The 19,384-nt window shown below is 36.5% G+C and overlaps 1 protein-coding gene and 2 long non-coding RNA genes across 4 annotated transcripts; all 3 read left to right on the top strand.

The window, feature by feature from the left end:
- Positions 1-399: 399 nt before the first annotated feature.
- Positions 400-796, top strand: LOC133780409 (uncharacterized). The gene is made up of 3 exons (XR_009869292.1): positions 400-441; positions 531-601; positions 699-796. It is a non-coding gene; the product is annotated as an uncharacterized LOC133780409 (long non-coding RNA).
- Positions 797-967: 171 nt separating this feature from the next.
- Positions 968-16,088, top strand: LOC133834825 (myosin-8-like). Of its 2 annotated transcripts, XR_009893474.1 has the most exons (9): positions 969-988; positions 1,366-1,614; positions 1,708-1,854; positions 1,951-2,052; positions 2,447-2,504; positions 2,584-2,685; positions 14,732-14,909; positions 15,765-15,864; positions 15,940-16,088. XR_009893474.1 is itself a non-coding variant. In XM_062264579.1 (8 exons), coding segments are annotated over exons 2-8 (834 nt in total). In that variant the 5' UTR covers positions 968-988; positions 1,366-1,612; the 3' UTR covers positions 15,288-15,472. The 2 variants fall into 2 exon arrangements, 1 of the variants encoding a protein (XP_062120563.1); XM_062264579.1 differs by lacking the exons at positions 15,765-15,864; positions 15,940-16,088 and adding an exon at positions 15,043-15,472 and having other exon boundaries at positions 968-988.
- Positions 3,737-4,242, top strand: LOC133834826 (uncharacterized). The gene is made up of 3 exons (XR_009893475.1): positions 3,737-3,774; positions 3,900-4,026; positions 4,147-4,242. It is a non-coding gene; the product is annotated as an uncharacterized LOC133834826 (long non-coding RNA).
- Positions 16,089-19,384: the final 3,296 nt, after the last annotated feature.

Below are 19,384 nucleotides of genomic sequence, written 5' to 3'. Positions count from 1 at the left end.
AGCTAAGTTTGAATGGAGTAAACAGCCTTGACTAAGCCCTCAACGTATTCAAAGCTGCTGACTGACCTTATAGCATTCAAACTTTTACCCTTATTAAATTTAATCCTCAAAATACTTAATCCTTAATCATCCATACATAACATGTGCTTAAAATCCTATTGGTCCTTATCTAAACCTTATAGTATAATAAATATTATCCTTAATATCAGTCATTTAATCAAACCTTAGGTTAACATTAATATTCTTAAACTATAGGTTAAACTTAGAAAATCTATAAGTACTACTATGAGTGTCCAAATAATTCCCGGTCTGAACCAAAAATCCACAGTTACAAAGATAATACTATAAATACTATAATACTACTATCTAACTAGCTAAGTAAAGTTCTTGGACTCTACAGACAACCTCTATGGACTCTTTTGTACATTGAGAGAAAAATTTGTACGGGATTAGTTTGGCAATTTTGAAGTTGGTCATCTCTTCATTTTCCTCTTTAACAAACTGCAAGCTTATCCATAGCTTTGTTTCAGGTTCCTCCAGTTCTTGCTCAGAAGATATTTTCTCAGGTTTTTACGTATATCAATTTGCAACTCTTTAATAGGTATTTCACTGTTTCCATTTTTTCATATACGTGTTTGGTTTCAATTAAAAGCAACTGTATTAACTTCAGAATGCATTGCTCACTGATGCTGTGGCAGCCTTCTTCTACGTCGAGAGTGTTGCACTTTCAGCAATGGGGAATATGTGAAGTCTGGTTTGACTGAATTAGAACTGTGGTGTTGCCAGGAAAAAGAAGAGGTACGGTTTTACTATTGTGATCACTTAAAGGATAACTCTCTCTTCCACTCTTCCCTTTTTCCCCCCCTCTCTCTCATAATTTACCCCATATATGCTTTGAGTTTTCTTGGGTTAATAATTACTCTTCTTGCAGTATGCAGGCTCGTCTTGGGATGAACTCAAACATGTTAGGTAGGTTGTTGGATTTTTGGTATGTCTATTCAATTGTGTTAAGAATAACTGCTGGATGAGATTTCTTTAGATTACATTGCTGGCATATGATTCCCTAAAATTTTGCTATCTTTTATGTTAATGGTTTATATAGTTGTGTAGTACAGAGTTGTATGGTTTAGTATGCAGAATGGCTGGAACCTTGAATTATGTAGAAAAGCCATTTGAAAATTTTAAATTCTCATTAATATGAATAGTTAATGAGCATATTACCTTTTCATTGACATATTTTTTTTAAATATATGTAATATATTATATATATATACACATATATATATACATAAACTGTCATTGTCATGCTTTAACTTCATACGATGATTAATTGTAAAACTAATTTGTGAAATGATTAATTTGCAGGTTATACATCAGAAATCTAGAATTTCATACGATGAAATTACAAATGACCTATGCCCAGTAAGTTTCTCTTCTCTTGTAAAACTGGGAGAACATCAACTGTGGATGTTTCTAGGATGCAATATTCCGAGTTGTGGCTGCAATACTCCACTTAGGGAATATCGAATTTTCAAAGGGGACAGAATCAGATTCCTCTGAACCCAAGGATGAGAAATCACGGTTCCATCTCAAAACAGCAGCTGAGCTTTTCATGTGGGATCATTATTTTATACTGTTTTCTAAAATGCACTTTTGGATATCCATGGATAGATGAATGATAATAGTTCATTCTGCAAAGTTTGTTAGGTGCAATGAGAAGTCTCTTGAGGACTCTTTATGCAAATGTGTGATTGTGACCCGTGATGAGACCATAACAAAGTGTTTGGATCCAAATTCTGTAGCTCTCAGTAGAGATGCTCTGGCTAAAATTGTTTATTCAAGATTGTTTGATTGGTAACGTCAAATTGTCAATACACTCATGAAGAATGAAAATAATAAGCTACATTTATTTTGATTGTTTTTTCATACTGTGAACTTTGAATTCCCCAGGCTTGTGAACAAGATCAATAACTCTATTGGTCAAGATCCTGATTCGAAGAACTTGATTGGGGTTCTAGATATTTATGGATTTGAGAGTTTCAAGACAAACAGGTGCTTAACCGGTACGCCTTTTGTTTTTGTTATTTAGAGACGACTGCACTAAATCACTGTGTTCCAGGTGGTAGAGTTGTTTAATTAGGCAGAATTTCTGTTTTGTGGTATAATAAAATTGATTCCTTTGTTAATATTCTTGATTATATGCCGAGTGGTTTTATCTGTGCAAATAAGCCATCGGGAAAATGTTATTGCCAGGGCTGTCTTTTAATAATAGAGGTGATGTTGTACCTCTTTTCTTTGTATGGTTTACTCTCGTGAAAACACATTCTTTTCTCTTTAGGGAACCCTTTGGGTTATGGCTCAGTTCTCACTTTCAGTTAGATTTTACTGCTAGCATTTGATTTCATCTCGAGTGTTTTGCTGATTCTTATGTTATCTGGTTTGGCAGTTTTGAGCAATTCTGTATCAATTTGACAAATGAAAAACTACACCAACATTTTAATCAGGTTTGAGAAGATTTATCTTCTTTTGGTTTTAGTGAATCTGCTAAAAAAAAATTGGCTTACTTAAATTACTATTTGACAGCATGTTTTCAAGATGGAGCAAGAAGAATATACAAAAGAAGAAATTGACTGGAGTTATATAGAGTTTATTGACAATCAAGATGTTCTTGATCTCATTGAAAAGGTTGGTTGCTGTCTTTATATATATATACACATATTATGAAACATGTTTCTTGGCATACTTGTGTTAAAATCAATTATGATCTTTCAAACTTTGGTCCTTGAGGCTTTATATCTTTAATATACAAGTGCTTTTGCTGTTATGAGGATTCTAAGACATGTAATTTCTTTGTTGTTTCAGGCCATATGATTTAGACTATTATATTACTGAATATGATGCATCTTAATCGGAGAACTTTATTTGATATTGGGTAGTTATTTGGATATTCAATGATATAAAGTTATATGGGACTGTCCGGGAAAATATTGGATATAGTTTGATATTTGGTAGTTATTTGGTTATTCAATGTGAAAGAGTCAAAAGTGTTTTTATTTGCTGATTGAGTTTGCTAGAGACTGGAGTTTCTTGTTGTAATTTTCTTCAATCTGATCTTCTATCAGACCTGTATTTTTTCAAGTTCATTTTTTTTAAAAAAACATCTTGGAACTTTATTAGTATGGATTTATAACAAGTACGAGTCTTATTTGTAAAATTTTATTAAACTGTGTTTTCTGTAACATTTATCTTGAAGCTGACATATCTATGATCTGTCAAATATTGAAATAATTTGAGAGTTTATTTTTGAAGTTTGACTTAGTTATTGATTTGCTTAACTCCCTACCCTCCCTGCTGAGTATGGAGTGGTCTTTTTTTTTTAGGGGATTTATTCAACTTCAATCAGTTGGTGAGGCATATAAATTGTTCTACCTTGGGGTCCTTGAATTCACAAAAATTAAGAAGGGTATTAGAGCATGTTGGCTTTCTTGCACCCACAAGTATTCAGAATAGCAATTCATACATACACATTCTTTCAAATAATTAATTGTCACATACTTTAGCTTTTGATAATTCCATGTTGACTTTTCCTATACAATAGCTGCTTGATTGGACATTGTCATTTGATAGACATGTTTTTCTTCTCTTTGTTAGAATCTATCATTTGATGAATGAGAGAGTAGTTGGAAGTTCATTTCTTTGTTTCTATTTTAATGTACATGTACTTCTATTATTTCATAAACCTGGAGGAATCATTGCTCTTCTGGATGAGGCGTGGTATATATACAAGCTTTTATGGAATAACCTCTTTCATTCATTTTTTTAAGATAGGAATATTTACATTTTACTTTAGATGTATTGTTCTATGTTAGTGAGGTTGTGACAGCTTGTGTTATTTGTAGTATGTTTCCAAGATCAACAAATGAGACTTTTGTGCAGAAGCTGTATCAAACCTATAAAGACCACAAACGATTTAGCAAGCCGAAATTAGCACGCAGTGACTTCACAATTTGTCATTATGCTGGAGAAGTAAGTGTAAAAGTTAATTATATATATTTATATTATGAAATATCATAATCATTTAATCATGTAGAAGAGGATGTAAAAAATTGCTCAATATATATATCCATGGAAAAATGTTATTGTCAGGTTACATATCAAACGGAGCTCTTCTTGGATAAGAACAAAGATTATGTTGTTGCTGAACATCAAGAACTTTTGGATGCTTCCCATTGTTCTTTTGTTTCAGGCTTGTGAATTTTCCAAATCATCAAAACTCTCTTCAATAGGTTCTCGCTTTAAGGTCTGTTTTCTGTCCTAATATGTATATCCTTGGGAAAAAAGGTCAGTTCCTTGATGGTGACTATCATCATTCTTGTACTTTCTACAGCAACAACTACAATCTTTTCTTGAAACGTTGAGTGTCACTGAGCCACACTACATAAGATGTGTAAAGCCCAATAATCTTCTAAAGCCGTCTATATTTGAGAATAACAATATTTTGCAGCAGCTTCGTTGTGGGGTAAGTATATTACTGTGGTCCTTCAGATGTTTTTGTTTCACTATCATTTGATTATGTTTAGTTGCATTGATGTAATTAATAAATATCTTATTCCAGGGAGTTATGGAGGCCATCAGGATTAGTTGTGCTGGATATCCTACAAGAAAGCCATTCCATGAATTTGTAGGTTGTTTTAGCATCTTGGCACCTAATGTCTTTGCTGGGAGGTAGGTGTAATGACCCACTAATCTAGACTATTTGGACCATTAACGAAACTATACATAAACTTACATTTTTTTACGAAAATACCATAATTTTATTGAGTAACTTGTAAAATAAGAGTTACTTACAAATAAATACTAAGAAGGATATGGGATCCCATTGTCTTTAAAAACAAAACATGATTTAAATGAAAAGAATTACATAAGAAATGCGGAAAATACATATAAAACCATAAAAAGATAAAATGAGACTACATCCTCGAATCGAATAACGCTCGGCCCCTTGACTCCATTCACCATCGATACACATCCTCTAAGCGTCACGAATCTTACCGCCTCTAAAGCTTATTTTCCTGCACATAAAACAGAAAGGAATGAGCGTAATGCCCAGCAAGGAAAAATCTAACACATAGTCATACACATAAATTTCATAAGAAACATAAAGACTTAACATAATACATATAACATACACTTATTATAATGGCCATTATTACTTGGGGTCCCATAGACTAAACAAGCATATGCCCATGGGATTAGTGGGGTCCTACTAGCTAAGTAGGTCATATGCCCATAACCCATTTGGGGTCTTGTTAGTCATATGGGTCATATGCCCAAGCCTACAAACATACATGCATACATATCATAACACATTTAACAACATAAAACATAAGATAACAGAAGCATATAACATATTGATTCTAGCCTATTTTCCTTACCAAAGTTACCGGGATATGTGGACTGAGTTAGGACTTTTTGGAACACTCCTAAAACCATAATGAACAAGAGTGAGTTGAAAGAAGGAAAGAGATGAAAAGGAAATGGGAAGACTAAACCATTTGAGAAACATGCTTACCGAAACTTATGTGCTCAAGAACTTAGATTCCCTAACCAAAATGAAGATTAAGGTTAGAGATTGAGTAGAAGACTATGAGAAAGAAAATAACATAATACAGAAATGAACTAGAGTTTTGGTTACCTCAAAGACTTGAAAGACCAATCTACACCTCAACCGAAATACTATAGAACCTCACTTCCCAAAGTATTTGATAAGCTTATGATGTTTAAGCTTATGATTTTCCCAAACCAGGTGTTTACACTCTCACACTCACTTAACACTAGCAGCTTCAAAACTTAGAGCAAAAGGTGAGTAATGGCTGGGTACTAGGTCCTATTTATAGAGTTTGGGAATGAAAGTATCTTGATTTTACTTGAATAAAAATAATGGCTTTTTAGGTGAAAATCATTTGAATAATCGTTCAGCAGAGGCTGAAGACTCGTTCAAAAGATGCTGGACTTATGGAGGAGTTTGAATGGCTGAAAGGAAAAGAATTCAAAAGTGTTTGAATTTATGCTGGAGGAGGCGATATATCGCCCCCTATAGGCGATATATCGCCTGGACCATTGTTCCCGAGGCGACCGTGCATCGATTCATGTTTTCCGTATCTACGTGCTGCGATATATCGCCCCCTATAGCTGCGATATATCGGCACACGCTGAATATTTAAACACGAAATTACACATTTTTAGCTAAGTTTGAATGGAGTAAACAGCCTTGACTAAGCCCTCAACATACTCAAAGCTGCTGACTGACCCTATAACATTCAAACTTTACTCCATATTAAATTTAATCCTAAAAAATACTTAATCCTTAATCACCATTCATAACATGTGCTTAAAATCCTATTGGTTGATATCTAAACCTTATAGTATAATAAATATAATCCTTAATATCAATCACATTAATCAAACCTTAGGTTATACTTAATATTCTTAAACTATAGATTAAACTTAGAAAATCTATAAGTACTACTATGAGTGTCCAAATAATTCCTGGTCTGAACCAAAAATCCACTGTTACAAAGATAATACTAAACATACTATAATACTACTAAACAATTAGCTAAGTAAAGTTCTTGGACTCAACAATTCTCCCCTATTAAAAAGAATTTCGTCCTCGAAATTTACTTACCAAATAACTCCGGATACCGGCCTTGCATGTCCTCCTCCAACTCCCACATTGCCTCGCGTTCAGAACTATTGCTCCATAGGACTTTGACTATAGGAAAGCTCTTGGACCGCAACTGCTTCATCCCTCTATCTAGGATGCTAATCGGTCGTTCCTCGTAACTCAAGTCTTTCTGGAGCGCTATCGTATCGTACTTGAGAACGTGAGATGGGTCTGACACATACTTGCGTAGCATCGAGATATGGAAGACGTTGTGACTATCGGCTAGTGCTGGCGGTAGGGCTAGTCTATACGCAACTGGTCCCACTTTGTCCAATATCTCGAAAGGACCTAAGAATCGGGGACTAAGCTTGCCTTTCTTCCTGAACCGCTTGACACCTTTGATAGGAGATATCTTCAGGAAGACTTGATCTCCAACTTGGAACTCCACATCGCGTCGTTTGGTATCCGCATAGCTTTTCTGACGGCTTTGAGCAGCAAGCATATGCTGTCTAATAAGCGTTACTGCTTCTTGAGCTTGTCTAACAGCTTCAGGCCCTAGAAGCTGTCTTTCTCCTACCTCGTCCCAGTGCAACGATGATCGGCACCTTCTTCCATATAGCAACTCATAAGGTGCCATTCCGATCATCGACTGGTAGCTGTTGTTGTATGAGAACTCGATCAGTGGTAAGTACTTGTTCCATGATCCTCCGAAATCAAGTATACACGCGCGTAGCATATCCTCTAAAATCTGAATCGTACGCTCAGACTGCCCATCTGTCTGAGCATGGAAAGCTGTACTAAGACTTAACTTAGTACCCATGGCTTGCTGTAAGCTTCTCCAAAATCTTGACGTAAACACTGATCCTCTATCTAACACTATCGTCTTGGGGATTCCATGCAATCGTACAATCTCTTGGATATAGATGTCTGCATATTGGTCGGCCGTATATGAAGTCTTAACAGGCAGAAAATGAGCCGACTTGGTTAATCTATCTATTACTATCCAAGCGGAATCATGCTGCTTATTCGTCTTTGGTAGACCCGTCACGAAGTCCATGGCTATATCGTCCCACTTCCATTCCGGTATGCTAAGCGGTTGCAATAATCCTGCAGGCTGCTGATGCTCCGCCTTCACTTGCTGGCATACAAGGCACTTAGATACATACTCCGCTATGTCCTTCTTCATCCCTGGCCACCAATAGACTGCCTTGATGTCATGAGTCATCTTGGTAGACCTTGGATGAACCGAGTATGGGGTGTTGTGCACTTCTTCTTGGATCATCTTCTTAATACTCTGATCGTCTGGCACGCATACCCGATCCTTATATCTCAATAAACCTTGACTGGATATTGAGAAATCTGTAGTCTTGCCTTCTCTGACTGCATCCGTGTGTGCTACTAGCGAGTCATCATGTCTCTGACCATTCCGTATGTCTTCTAGCAGATTTGATTGGATAGACAAGTTAGCCAGCTTGCCTACAACCACTTCAATTTCGGCACTGATCAGCTCCCGCTGTAGCGGCTTTTCTATTCTGGATAAGGCTGCTAAGTTCCCATAGCTTTTCCTACTAAGCGCATCGGCAACTACATTCGCCTTTCCTGGGTGGTATAGGATTTCGCAGTCGTAATCCTTGACTAATTCTAACCACCTGCGCTGCCTCATGTTGAGCTCCTTCTGTGTAAAGAAGTATTTTAAACTCTTGTGGTCCGTATAAATCTCGCACCGTTCTCCTAAAGATAATGGCGCCAGATTTTTAACGCAAAGACCACCGCTGCCAACTCCATATCGTGAGTTGGATAGCGTTGTTCATACTCCTTTAACTGACGTGAGGCGTAGGCTATCACCTTGTCATTTTGCATCAGTACGCATCCCAATCCTAACTTTGATGCATCACAGTAGACAACGAACTTGTCGTTGGGTGGTTGGACACTAACTACTGGTGTTGAGCAAAGCTTATCCTTAAGCAACTGGAAGCTTTCCTCACACTTATCATTCCAGTTAAACTTTTGTTGCTTCCGGGTCAGGTTGGTGAGTGGAGTGGCTATCTTAGAAAAGCCCTCTACAAACTTTCTATAATAATCTGCTAGCCTTAAGAAGCTTCTTACTTCTGACGCGTTCTTTGGTCTCGGCCAATCTTTCACTGCCTCTACCTTCGATGGGTCTACTGCAACTCCATCTTTTTATATGATGTGCCCGAGGAACGCCACTTGTGAAAGCCAAAACTCGCATTTCTTGAACTTCACGTAGAGTTAGTGTTCCTTCAATCGCGTCAAAATCATCCTCAAGTGTTCCTTGTGCTCCACTTCATTCTTGGAGTAAATTAAAATGTCGTCGATGAACACAACAACGAATTTATCCAAGTAGTCCTTGAAGACCCTATTCATTAAGTCCATAAACGCGGCTGGCGCATTAGTAAGACCAAAAGACATAACCAAGAACTCGTAATGTCCATAACGAGTCCTAAAGGCTGTCTTAGGAATATCTTCCACCTTTACCTTGAGCTGATGATACCCGGACCGTAGATCGATCTTAGAAAATACAGTCGCACCTCGGAGTTGATCAAACAAATCATCTATCCGAGGTAGCGGGTATTTGTTCTTGATCGTTACTTTGTTCAGCTCACGGTAGTCTATGCACATTCGCATACTTCCGTCCTTTTTCTTCACGAATAGTACCAGAGCTCCCCATGGTGAATGGCTTGGCCTAATGAAACCCAAGTCTAGGAGTTCTTGTAGCTGCGTCTTTAACTCCTTGAGTTCCGTAGGTGCCATCCGGTATGGTGCCTTAGAGATAGGCTCGGTGCCTGGTACTAATTCTATCGGGAAGTCTATTTCTTGATTTGGCGGCAATCCTGGCAAGTCATTGGGGAAAACTTTTGGAAAATCTTGTATAATCCGAACATCTCCAACCTTAAGCGGCGTCTCCCTTTCCACGTTCGTTATGCTGGCTAAGAATGCTTGGCATCCTTTCTCCATCATTCTCTGCGCTTTGAGAGATGACACTAATGGGGTGCGCAATCCTGAAGCTTGTCCCATGAAGCATCGTCTCTGGCCGTCAGGAGTCTCGAACATTACCTTCTTGCATCTGCAGTCGATTGTTGCGCCATGCCGTGCTAGCCAATCCATGCCTAGGATTACGTCAAAGTCCTTGATCACCAGCTCTATCAGGTCTCCTTCTAGTTCTATGTCCTCAATCTTGATCGGTACGCTTCGTACTATTCGTGATGATAGAACTACTTTGCCCGAAGGCAACTCGGTTACAAACCTAGTTCTAAATCTTTCACTAGGTTTGTCTAGTTTTTCTATCATTCCTAACGAAATATACGAATGAGTGGCACCCGAATCAAATAATACATGACATTAGTTATTGAGGATAGAAACCTGACCTGTGACCACCTTGTTGCTAGCATCCGCCTCTCCTTGGGTTAAAGCAAAAACCCGAGCAGGAACCATCTTTTCGTCCTTCTTCCCTTCTGGCTTTTGCTGAGGACAGTCTCTTTTACGATGCCCTTCTTGACCACAGTTGAAACACTCCTTGGTGTCGGTGCGACATTCTCCAGGATGCTTCTTCTGACATTTGGCACATGGCGGGTATTCCACGTAGCCCGACCTATTTCCCCCATTCATTCGTGCCCTTTTATTGTTGTCAGACTACTTGATGTCAGGATGCTGTCTTTTCTGGCCGTTACCGTTGTTGCCTGATTGACTGTTGCTGGACTGATTGTTGCCGCTATTGCTAGACTGATTGTTGTTCCGACTGGCCTGAGGTTGGCTCTGCTGTCTGGGTTCCGGCTTACTGGCTTCTTCTTTGCTTACATTGGCCTGCAACCTTTCTACTTAGATTGCCGTCTCAAGAACGTTGGCATATGTAGTGTTTCCTGGGTTCGCTAGTTTAACCCCCATCTCGATCTTCGGGCGAAGTCCTCTAACAAACTTGTTCACCCTCAGATAGTCGGTTGGAACCAACTCTGCTGCGAACTTGGCTAAGCGGTCAAACTGACGAGCATATTCCACCACTGTTAAAGTACCCTGCTTCAGATTGGTGAACTCCTCAACTCTTGTAGCGAGTACCGCCGAATTGTAGTACTTCTTGTGGAAGATCTCCACAAATCGGGTCCATGTCATGGTGGCAGCATCATGGGATTGTTGGACCAAGTCCCACCATATCCTGGCATCTTTCTTGAGTAAAGATGAGACGCAGGATATACGGTCCGCATTACTGAGGTTCCTGTGGGCCAGAATCGGCTCCACATTCCTTAGCCATTCTTCTGCTTCAAAGGGGTCCGTAGTCCCTTCGAAGTTCGGAGCGTGCTGCTTGCGGAATCTCTCGTACACTGGCTCCATGTGCTGTACAGGATATGGAGCGTAATTCGTCATAGGCCATCCCCCATATGGACCAACTTGTTGGGGTGCTGGGGCCATTTGCTGTGGCTGCGGCTGTGGCGGAGGCTGAGGCTGAGATTGAGCCTGTTGGCGTTGTTGCTGCAGAAGTTCCTAGACTTGTTGTCGCAGTCTGGCAATCTCTGCAGTGTTGTCAGCTGGCTGTGCCGGTGCGTTGCGGCGAGCAGTAGCACGCACTCCCCTTAGGCGAACGGTAGGGACCGCGTTGGTCGCTGGAACATCGTTGGAGGCGTTTCCGTTGGTGCGTGCAGATCTTCGGAGAGACATCGTAGCAGAGTTCTAACAGTTGAAAGAAACATGTTAGAACTTTTCCTAATAGGCTCTAAGGCAAAAACTTATTCTAAAACAAACATATCTCGGGCCTATTTATTATGACTCCTTATGAAAAAAATTATATAGGTCTTTATTTATTATTAGAGTGGGTTTCTATACTTAGAAAAACAAGTCATCTTTATCTTCTAAGTGTGTTTCTAATCATCCTATATGACTTAATTCTCAGGCTCGAAACTTATCTTTGTCCCAAAGTTAACCATATTGAGGGAGGGCTGGGATCAGTAAAATCGTTCCCACTACTAAGGCCCCCTAACTCTCAATAAGGAAACCAGGTTCATTGATTTGTATCCACCCTCACCGAACTTAGTCATTATTCATTTTATTTAGTATTTATTATGATTGTGAAAAATAGAATCAAACTCACACATGATATTCAAATAGCATGTTATTCATTTGGAAAAACAATTTCACTTATTACAATCAAAAGTAAATAAAACAAATAAAAACTACTAATCTAAAAATTGGGATCTTCTACATCTGATCCGTCATCTAGCATATCATCATCTATTTGTTCATAATCATCATTGTCATGAGCATCAAAACATCCTATAGGAAGGTTGGTGAGAATCCTATTCTTTTGCTCATTGGTGAACTGAAACTCAATTTTTGCAGTGAACCTAACTAAGAGGAAATAGTATCTCATTGCTAATGGTAATTCATCCTCCTCATGCATCTCTTCCCATATCTCTTCTAATGCTGCTATTACAGAATGAAAATCTTTAAACAACCTAATTACTAATACATATTGTTCCGTTGATCTTAACATTATCTATTTAGCCTCTTGAAGGCCACCTATCTCTTGGTGAAACAAAAGCAACTTCGAGTGATCCTTTCTAGGGCTCCTACGGTGTTTCTTGGCTCCCTAATTCTTTTTAAGGCCTTAATGGCTCGGATGTCTTGGTAGGTTAAAGCTCTGTTCATTCTTAACTGAAACATAAACACTAAAATTGTTAGCTATACACATAGGCAAAGTAACTTGTAACTTAAACACTTACTTGGCGGTCAGATTCGGAGCTTCGAGCGTGTGTATCGAGGAGAACTTCATGCAAAGGAACCGCTTCTCTGATACCAACTGTAATGACCCACTAATCTAGACTATTTGGACCATTAACGAAACTATACATAAACTTACATTTTTTTACGAAAATACCATAATTTTATTGAGTAACTTGTAAAATAAGAGTTACTTACAAATAAATACTAAGAAGGATATGGGATCCCATTGTCTTTAAAAACAAAACATGATTTAAATGAAAAGAATTACATAAGAAATGCGGAAAATACATATAAAACTATAAAAAGATAAAATGAGACTACATCCTCGAATCGAATAACGCTCGGCCCCTTGACTCCATTCACCATCGATACACATCCTCTAAGCGTCACAAATCTTACCGCCTCTAAAGCTTATTTTCCTGCACATAAAACAGAAAAGAATGAGCGTAATGTCCAGCAAGGAAAAATCTAACACATAGTCATACACATAAATTTCACAAGAAACATAAAGACTTAACATAATACATATAACATACACTTATTATAATGGCCATTATTACTTGGGGTCCCATAGACTAAACAAGCATATTCCCATGGGATTAGTGGGGTCCTACTAGCTAAGTAGGTCATATGCCCATAACCCATTTGGGGTCTTGTTAGTCATATGGGTCATATGCCCAAGCCTACAAACATACATGCATACATATCATAACACATTTAACAACATAAAACATAAGATAACAGAAGCATATAACATATTGATTCTAGCCTATTTTCCTTACCAAAGTTACCGGGATATGTGGACTGAGTTGGGACTTTTTGGAACACTCCTAAAACCATAATGAACAAGAGTGAGTTGACAGAAGGAAAGAGATGAAAAGGAAATGGGAAGACTAAACCATTTGAGAAACATGCTTACCGAAACTTATGTGCTCAAGAACTTAGATTCCCTAACCAAAATGAAGATTAAGGTTAGAGATTGAGTAGAAGACTATGAGAAAGAAAATAACATAATACAGAAATGAACAAGAGTTTTGGTTACCTCAAAGACTTGAAAGACCAACCTACACCTCAACCGAAATACAATAGAACCTCACTTCCCAAAGTATTTGATAAGCTTATGATGTTTAAGCTTATGATTTTCCCAAACCAGGTGTTTACACTCTCACACTCACTTAACACTAGCAGCTTCAGAACTTAGAGCAAAAGGTGAGTAATGGTTGGGTACTAGGTCCTATTTATAGAGTTTGGGAATGAAAGTATCTTGATTTTACTTGAATAAAAATAATGGCTTTTTAGGTGAAAATCATTTGAATAATCGTCCAGCAGAGGCTGAAGACTCGTTCAAAAGATGCTGGACTTATGGAGGAGTTTGAATGGCTGAAAGGAAAAGAATTCAAAAGTGTTTGAATTTATGCTGGAGGAGGCGATATATCGCCCCCTATAGGCGATATATCGCCTGGACCATTGTTCCCGAGGCGACCATGCATCGATTCGTGTTTTCCGTATCTACGTGCTGCGATATATCGGCACACGCTGAATATTTAAACACGAAATTACACATTTTTAGCTAAGTTTGAATGGAGTAAACAGCCTTGACTAAGCCCTCAACGTACTCAAAGCTGCTGACTGACCCTATAACATTCAAACTTTACTCCATATTAAATTTAATCCTCAAAAATACTTAATCCTTAATCACCATTCATAACATGTGCTTAAAATCCTATTGGTTGATATCTAAACCTTATAGTATAATAAATTTAATCCTTAAAATCAATCACATTAATCAAACCTTAGGTTATACTTAATATTCTTAAACTATAGATTAAACTTAGAAAATCTATAAGTACTACTATGAGTGTCCAAATAATTCCCGGTCTGAACCAAAAATCCACAGTTACAAAGATAATACTAAACATACTATAATACTACTAAACAATTAGCTAAGTAAAGTTCTTGGACTCTACAGTAGGTTAATCAAAATTCTGGACATAATTATTATTAGTATTATTTTTTGGATTTCTGGAAGTGATATGTATATTTTTAAATTGTTTACTTTTAGTTGCGCTGAAGTAACTACTTGTAAGCGCCTTCTAGAGAAGGTGAATCTCAAGGGTTATCAGGTAATCATTTGTTGATTACTTACTGCCTTTTATTTTGATCCACTGTTGTTCCTAATTACCCACCCCGAATTTTATTTTCCTTAGCAGTTCAGTCCTAGTTTCAAAGTTTCTAGAATTTTATAAACTAATCTTATTCTACTTCTAAGGTTAGAAGCCACCTGTAATGGAAAATTTTCCTGATCTGTTTGTGTTTTAACTATTTCAATGACAGATTGGTAAAACCAAAGTGTTTCTCAGAGCTGGCCAGATGGCAGAATTGAATGCTTGTCGAAGTGAGGTCTTAGGAAGATCAGCAGGTGTCATACAGAGGAAAGTTCGATCTTATCTTGCTCAGAAAAGCTTTATCTTGTTACAGGTTTCTTCCATTCAGATTCAAGCCTTTTGTAGAGGTAAACAATAGTTTCCACTTGTTCTTGTTCGTGAAAGTCACTTTCCAGGCCATGAGACTATTGAACATAGACTATTATCCATTGATACAAAATTTTATATGACTAATGTTTTGTTTCTTTGGATCTATGGCAGGACAAGTTGCACGCTATCAGTATGAATGCAAGAGAAGGGAGGATGCTTCTATTAAAATCCAGACACATTATCATATGTGTCCTTCTAAGAATGCATACCAAAAGTTGTACTCTTCAGCTGTTTTAATTCAAACATGTATACGTGGGATGGCTGCTCGTAGTGACCTTAAGCTCCGGAAGCAGACAAGGGCTGCTATTATTATCCAGGTAAAGATAGCATGTGTAATTGATATACAGTTGCTATAAAGAGCTATTTCAACTGAAATTTGAGCAATATGCCAACTGAATTTATGGGTGCATGGCATGTTATAGGATATGACTGATTATTTTTTACTTTTAGAAGTATTAAATTGAAAGATAGTGGTTTGTATTTCCATTTTCTATATTGTCAATGCTAACTTATTCTTGTCTATGGACTATGTCAGAGTCAATGCCGGGGCTGCTATTTGGTCAGAAGGCACAGACAAAAAAATTATTAACTTAGTGTGGTAATGCAATCAGATATAATGTTTCCTGTGCCTTCTGTTTAGAGGCTTGTACTATCTAAATACTCATTTACTTTCTTGTACATTTAAGCAACTGGTGTGCAACACTTATTGTAGCTTATGCTACACAAAACTGGTTTATTTTCTGTGGGCAGCCTTTTTCTTATTTTTATGTGTGAGTGACTAGGGTTTTAGATTTTCACTTGCCTTAATATTGTTTAGTTTTTATCATGAATAGTGATGGTGCAGCTGCATTAGTCCTAGTGAGTGGAGAGAAGGCACTTCAACTTGGATTGCAAGTAATTGCAAAGATTAAGGGCTATGCTGATGCAGCTCAGGTACTCCAATGAATTGGCTTCCTAGTTCTATTTTACTGTTGTTGAAACATAGCTCAAAGAAGATTATCTTCGCAGGCACCTGAATTCTTTACAACTGCTCCAGCCCTTGTGATACCAAAAGCTATTTCAAATGCTGGTTTAGATGCTTCTCAGATTGATTACTATGAAATAAATGAAGCATTTTCTGTAAGATTTTAGTACTTGTAATCCCTATACTGTTCTTGATTTAGTTAGCATTTTTTTTCATTCATTTATATTTGTCCTTCTTCTCTCTAGGTTATAGATTTAGCCAATCAAAAGCTATTTGGTCTTAATCCTGTGAGTTTGGAGAAAACTAGATAATTTCTTTCAAGTTGATTTACTCTTAAGTCTGAAATGTATGCTATTTTAAATGTGATCACTCTTCCATTTTCTGCAATTTGTAGTCATTCATCTGTCCACAATGCATTTCAGTTTTGCTCATGGGAAGGTGCTGATGCAGTCATGCTTTCTGGAGAAACTGCCCACGGAAAGTAAGTTAACTAATTCATTTGGCCTTGGGTGGCCTCTTAATATATTTCCAATGTGCAATTCGCTATTGAAAAAGTATTATCAAAACTCAATAAATATGTTTGTTTTCTAAATTTTTTGCTTTCTTTATAGTAATGTGTATCCCACAAAAATAATTATACTAGTATTCTCTAGTTAAAAAAATGTTAATGATTCTTAGACACTTTAGAGTTATCAGTTATGTATGACTTTTTCCTCTTGTCTGATGCAAATTTTCTGTCTTGTCATTTCTAATGATGTAACCAAAATAGTGTCAAAATTCTCAATAAAACTGAAGAATGAAAGGGAAAAAACAGTGGAATGCTTGTCAGTTTCTGTTGTCCTAACCAGAATACCTGATAATTGATAAGGAAGCGCATGTTTATTTCAAAATACTATCTTATTAATTTAGTTGATAATACACATCTTGTTCAAATGGTGCATCATATCAACAATTTTTCTAAGAACTAAAGTCTTATAAATCACCACAATATATGAAAGTTCCTCACTTTGCCAATGATGCAGGATCCCAAGAATGAAAGTTCCTCTCTTTGCTAAACAATTTTATTGTGAGTCTTGTCTCCATGATGTTTAATAAAAAGGTCCAATTATTATGAGACATGTCTAGAATCCATTCTTTTTTGTTTTTCCTCTTCTTTTTTTATATAATTCTTTTGGCTGCTCCTTCTCATGAATAATTCTTCTTTCCAGGTGACATTCTTCTTTCTTTTTATTAGAAAGAGTTCTTTTTTCTAACTTTATTTTTAGTTTTATTGCAAAAATTGGGCTAAACCTTATATTAAAGATGCTAAAGAAGTTTCCAGGTGCATTTTTAATTTATTGTTTTTCTTTATGATTTTGTTGTATAAGAAGTCAAAGTGTGATTATGTTTTTATTCTTTAATTTTTTTGGGGATATATTGACAGAATTTAGAGTTCTGGAATCAATTCTTCCTCACATACTTTTTGATCATTGAGAATGATATATTTGTTATCTTGATACATTTCACAAGCCTTGTTTTAAGTTGCATGTTTTGTTGCTTCTGTCGTTGTTTTGCATGGTAGTACATCTTGCTATACCCTGCTGTTTCGTCAAGTTTTGGAGTTATTACAAATTTAATTTAAACTTTATATGCTTACAGGTGGAAACTAGCTTAAGTCTTATGTTCTTAATAATAAATTTTTTTTACAATGTGTAGGTATATTGAGATGATTTCTTAGGAGCAATTCTTGACAACATTTGTAGTTGAGGCCTTTAGAATGGAAGAATGTATTTCACTAATTTTTGTGTACATTTCTTTTTTAGTATTTAGTGATAAAGTAATCTGAATTGGGCATAAATTATGTTGTAATTTGATTTCTTAAGCCTAGACTAGTAGACTAAATATTGTAATTACATTTGAGGAATTAATAAAAATCTATTTATGTTACCTTATTTTGCTTCAACTTTCATATTTGTTTTCCTAGTTTTGTGTAAGTAAAAAAAGATTATGTTTCTCTAAGCTAATATAACACAAATAATGTGTTATACTAAAGTGTAGTATAACACAAAAAAAGTGTTATACTAAAGTATAGTATAACACAAATTTATAAGTATTGAAATGTGTTATATAATCGACTATAAATAACACAATTAAACACTTATCTATTTATTAAAATAACACAGAAATTGTGTTATCGTTGACAGTATAATAACACATCTGTATAACAATGATAAAGTGTTATGGAAAGTACCCTAGCCTACGATAACATAGTCAGTCTTAACACATCAAAAAGTGTTATGGTATGTTTTGATAACACATTTTCGGTGTTATTAAAAGCATTTTTTCTTGTAGTGCCTTTGAATGCACTATGATCGTACCACACCTCGAAATTGAAATACACACTATGAACCTTACTTCCCAAGAGTTTAATAAGCTTAAAATGATAAAGCTTATATCCCCAACCCATGTGTTTAACACTTTAAAGTAAACCAAGCGGCTTGAAGGCTCTGAACTCAGCTTGAAGAATGAAATAAATGGTTGGGTACTAGGTCCTATTTATACAGTTCAAGAATTAAAAGATCTTCTTTTCTCTTGAATAAAAATAATGACTATTTAATTGAAAATCATTTGAATATTCATTCTGTAGAGGCTTAAGACTCGGTCAAAATATTCTGAGCTTATCAAGAGGTTATGGACTAAAATAAGCTCAATTTCAATACCATTAAAAAATATTGCCCTAGAGCTGATATATCGCCCATGGTAGACGATATATCGCGTGGGCTTATGTTCCTGAGGCTTGTCAAACTGTTCGTGCGAAGTTACGTATTTTTCGTATTCCCCGAGTGGCGATATATCGCCCCCAAGAGCTGTGATATATCGACATACGCTGAAATATTACACACGTAATTGCACTTTTTCAGCCTAAGTTGAATTGAGTAAACAGCTTTGACTGAGTCCTATAATGATTTCAAAGCTGCTGGCGGACTCTGGGATTTTCAAATATTACTCTTAATATACTATTCCTCAAAAATACTTAATTTCACAATAAACATGCACATGAAAATTATCATTATCTTATTGGGTCTATCTAAAACCTTATAGTATAATAAATATCATCTTCATAATCAGTTATATTAATCAAACCTTATGTTATAATTAATATTCTTAAACTATAGGTTAAACTTATAAAATCTACAAGTGTCGCTACAAGTGTTCAACTAAGTCCCGGCTTGAACCAAAATCCATACTATAACTACTACTAGCAATTACTACTAAGTAAAGTTCTTGGACTCTACAATTTTCCCCTACTAAAAAGAATTTCGTTCTCGAAATTTACTTACCAAACAATTCTGGATACCTTCCTTGCATGTCTTCCTCCAACTCCCTCATTGCCTCCCGTTTAGAATTATTTCACCATAGGACTTTGACTATCAGAATACTCTTGGACTGTAACTACTTCATCCCTCTATCTACGATGCTAACCAATCATTCCTCGTAACTCAAGTCTTT

The sequence above is a fragment of the Humulus lupulus genome, chromosome 5 (assembly GCF_963169125.1).
Source record: "Humulus lupulus chromosome 5, drHumLupu1.1, whole genome shotgun sequence".
Lineage (NCBI taxonomy): Eukaryota > Viridiplantae > Streptophyta > Magnoliopsida > Rosales > Cannabaceae > Humulus > Humulus lupulus.
The sequence above is the reverse complement of the archived record's forward strand: the minus strand, read 5'-3'. Positions and strand labels throughout refer to the sequence as shown.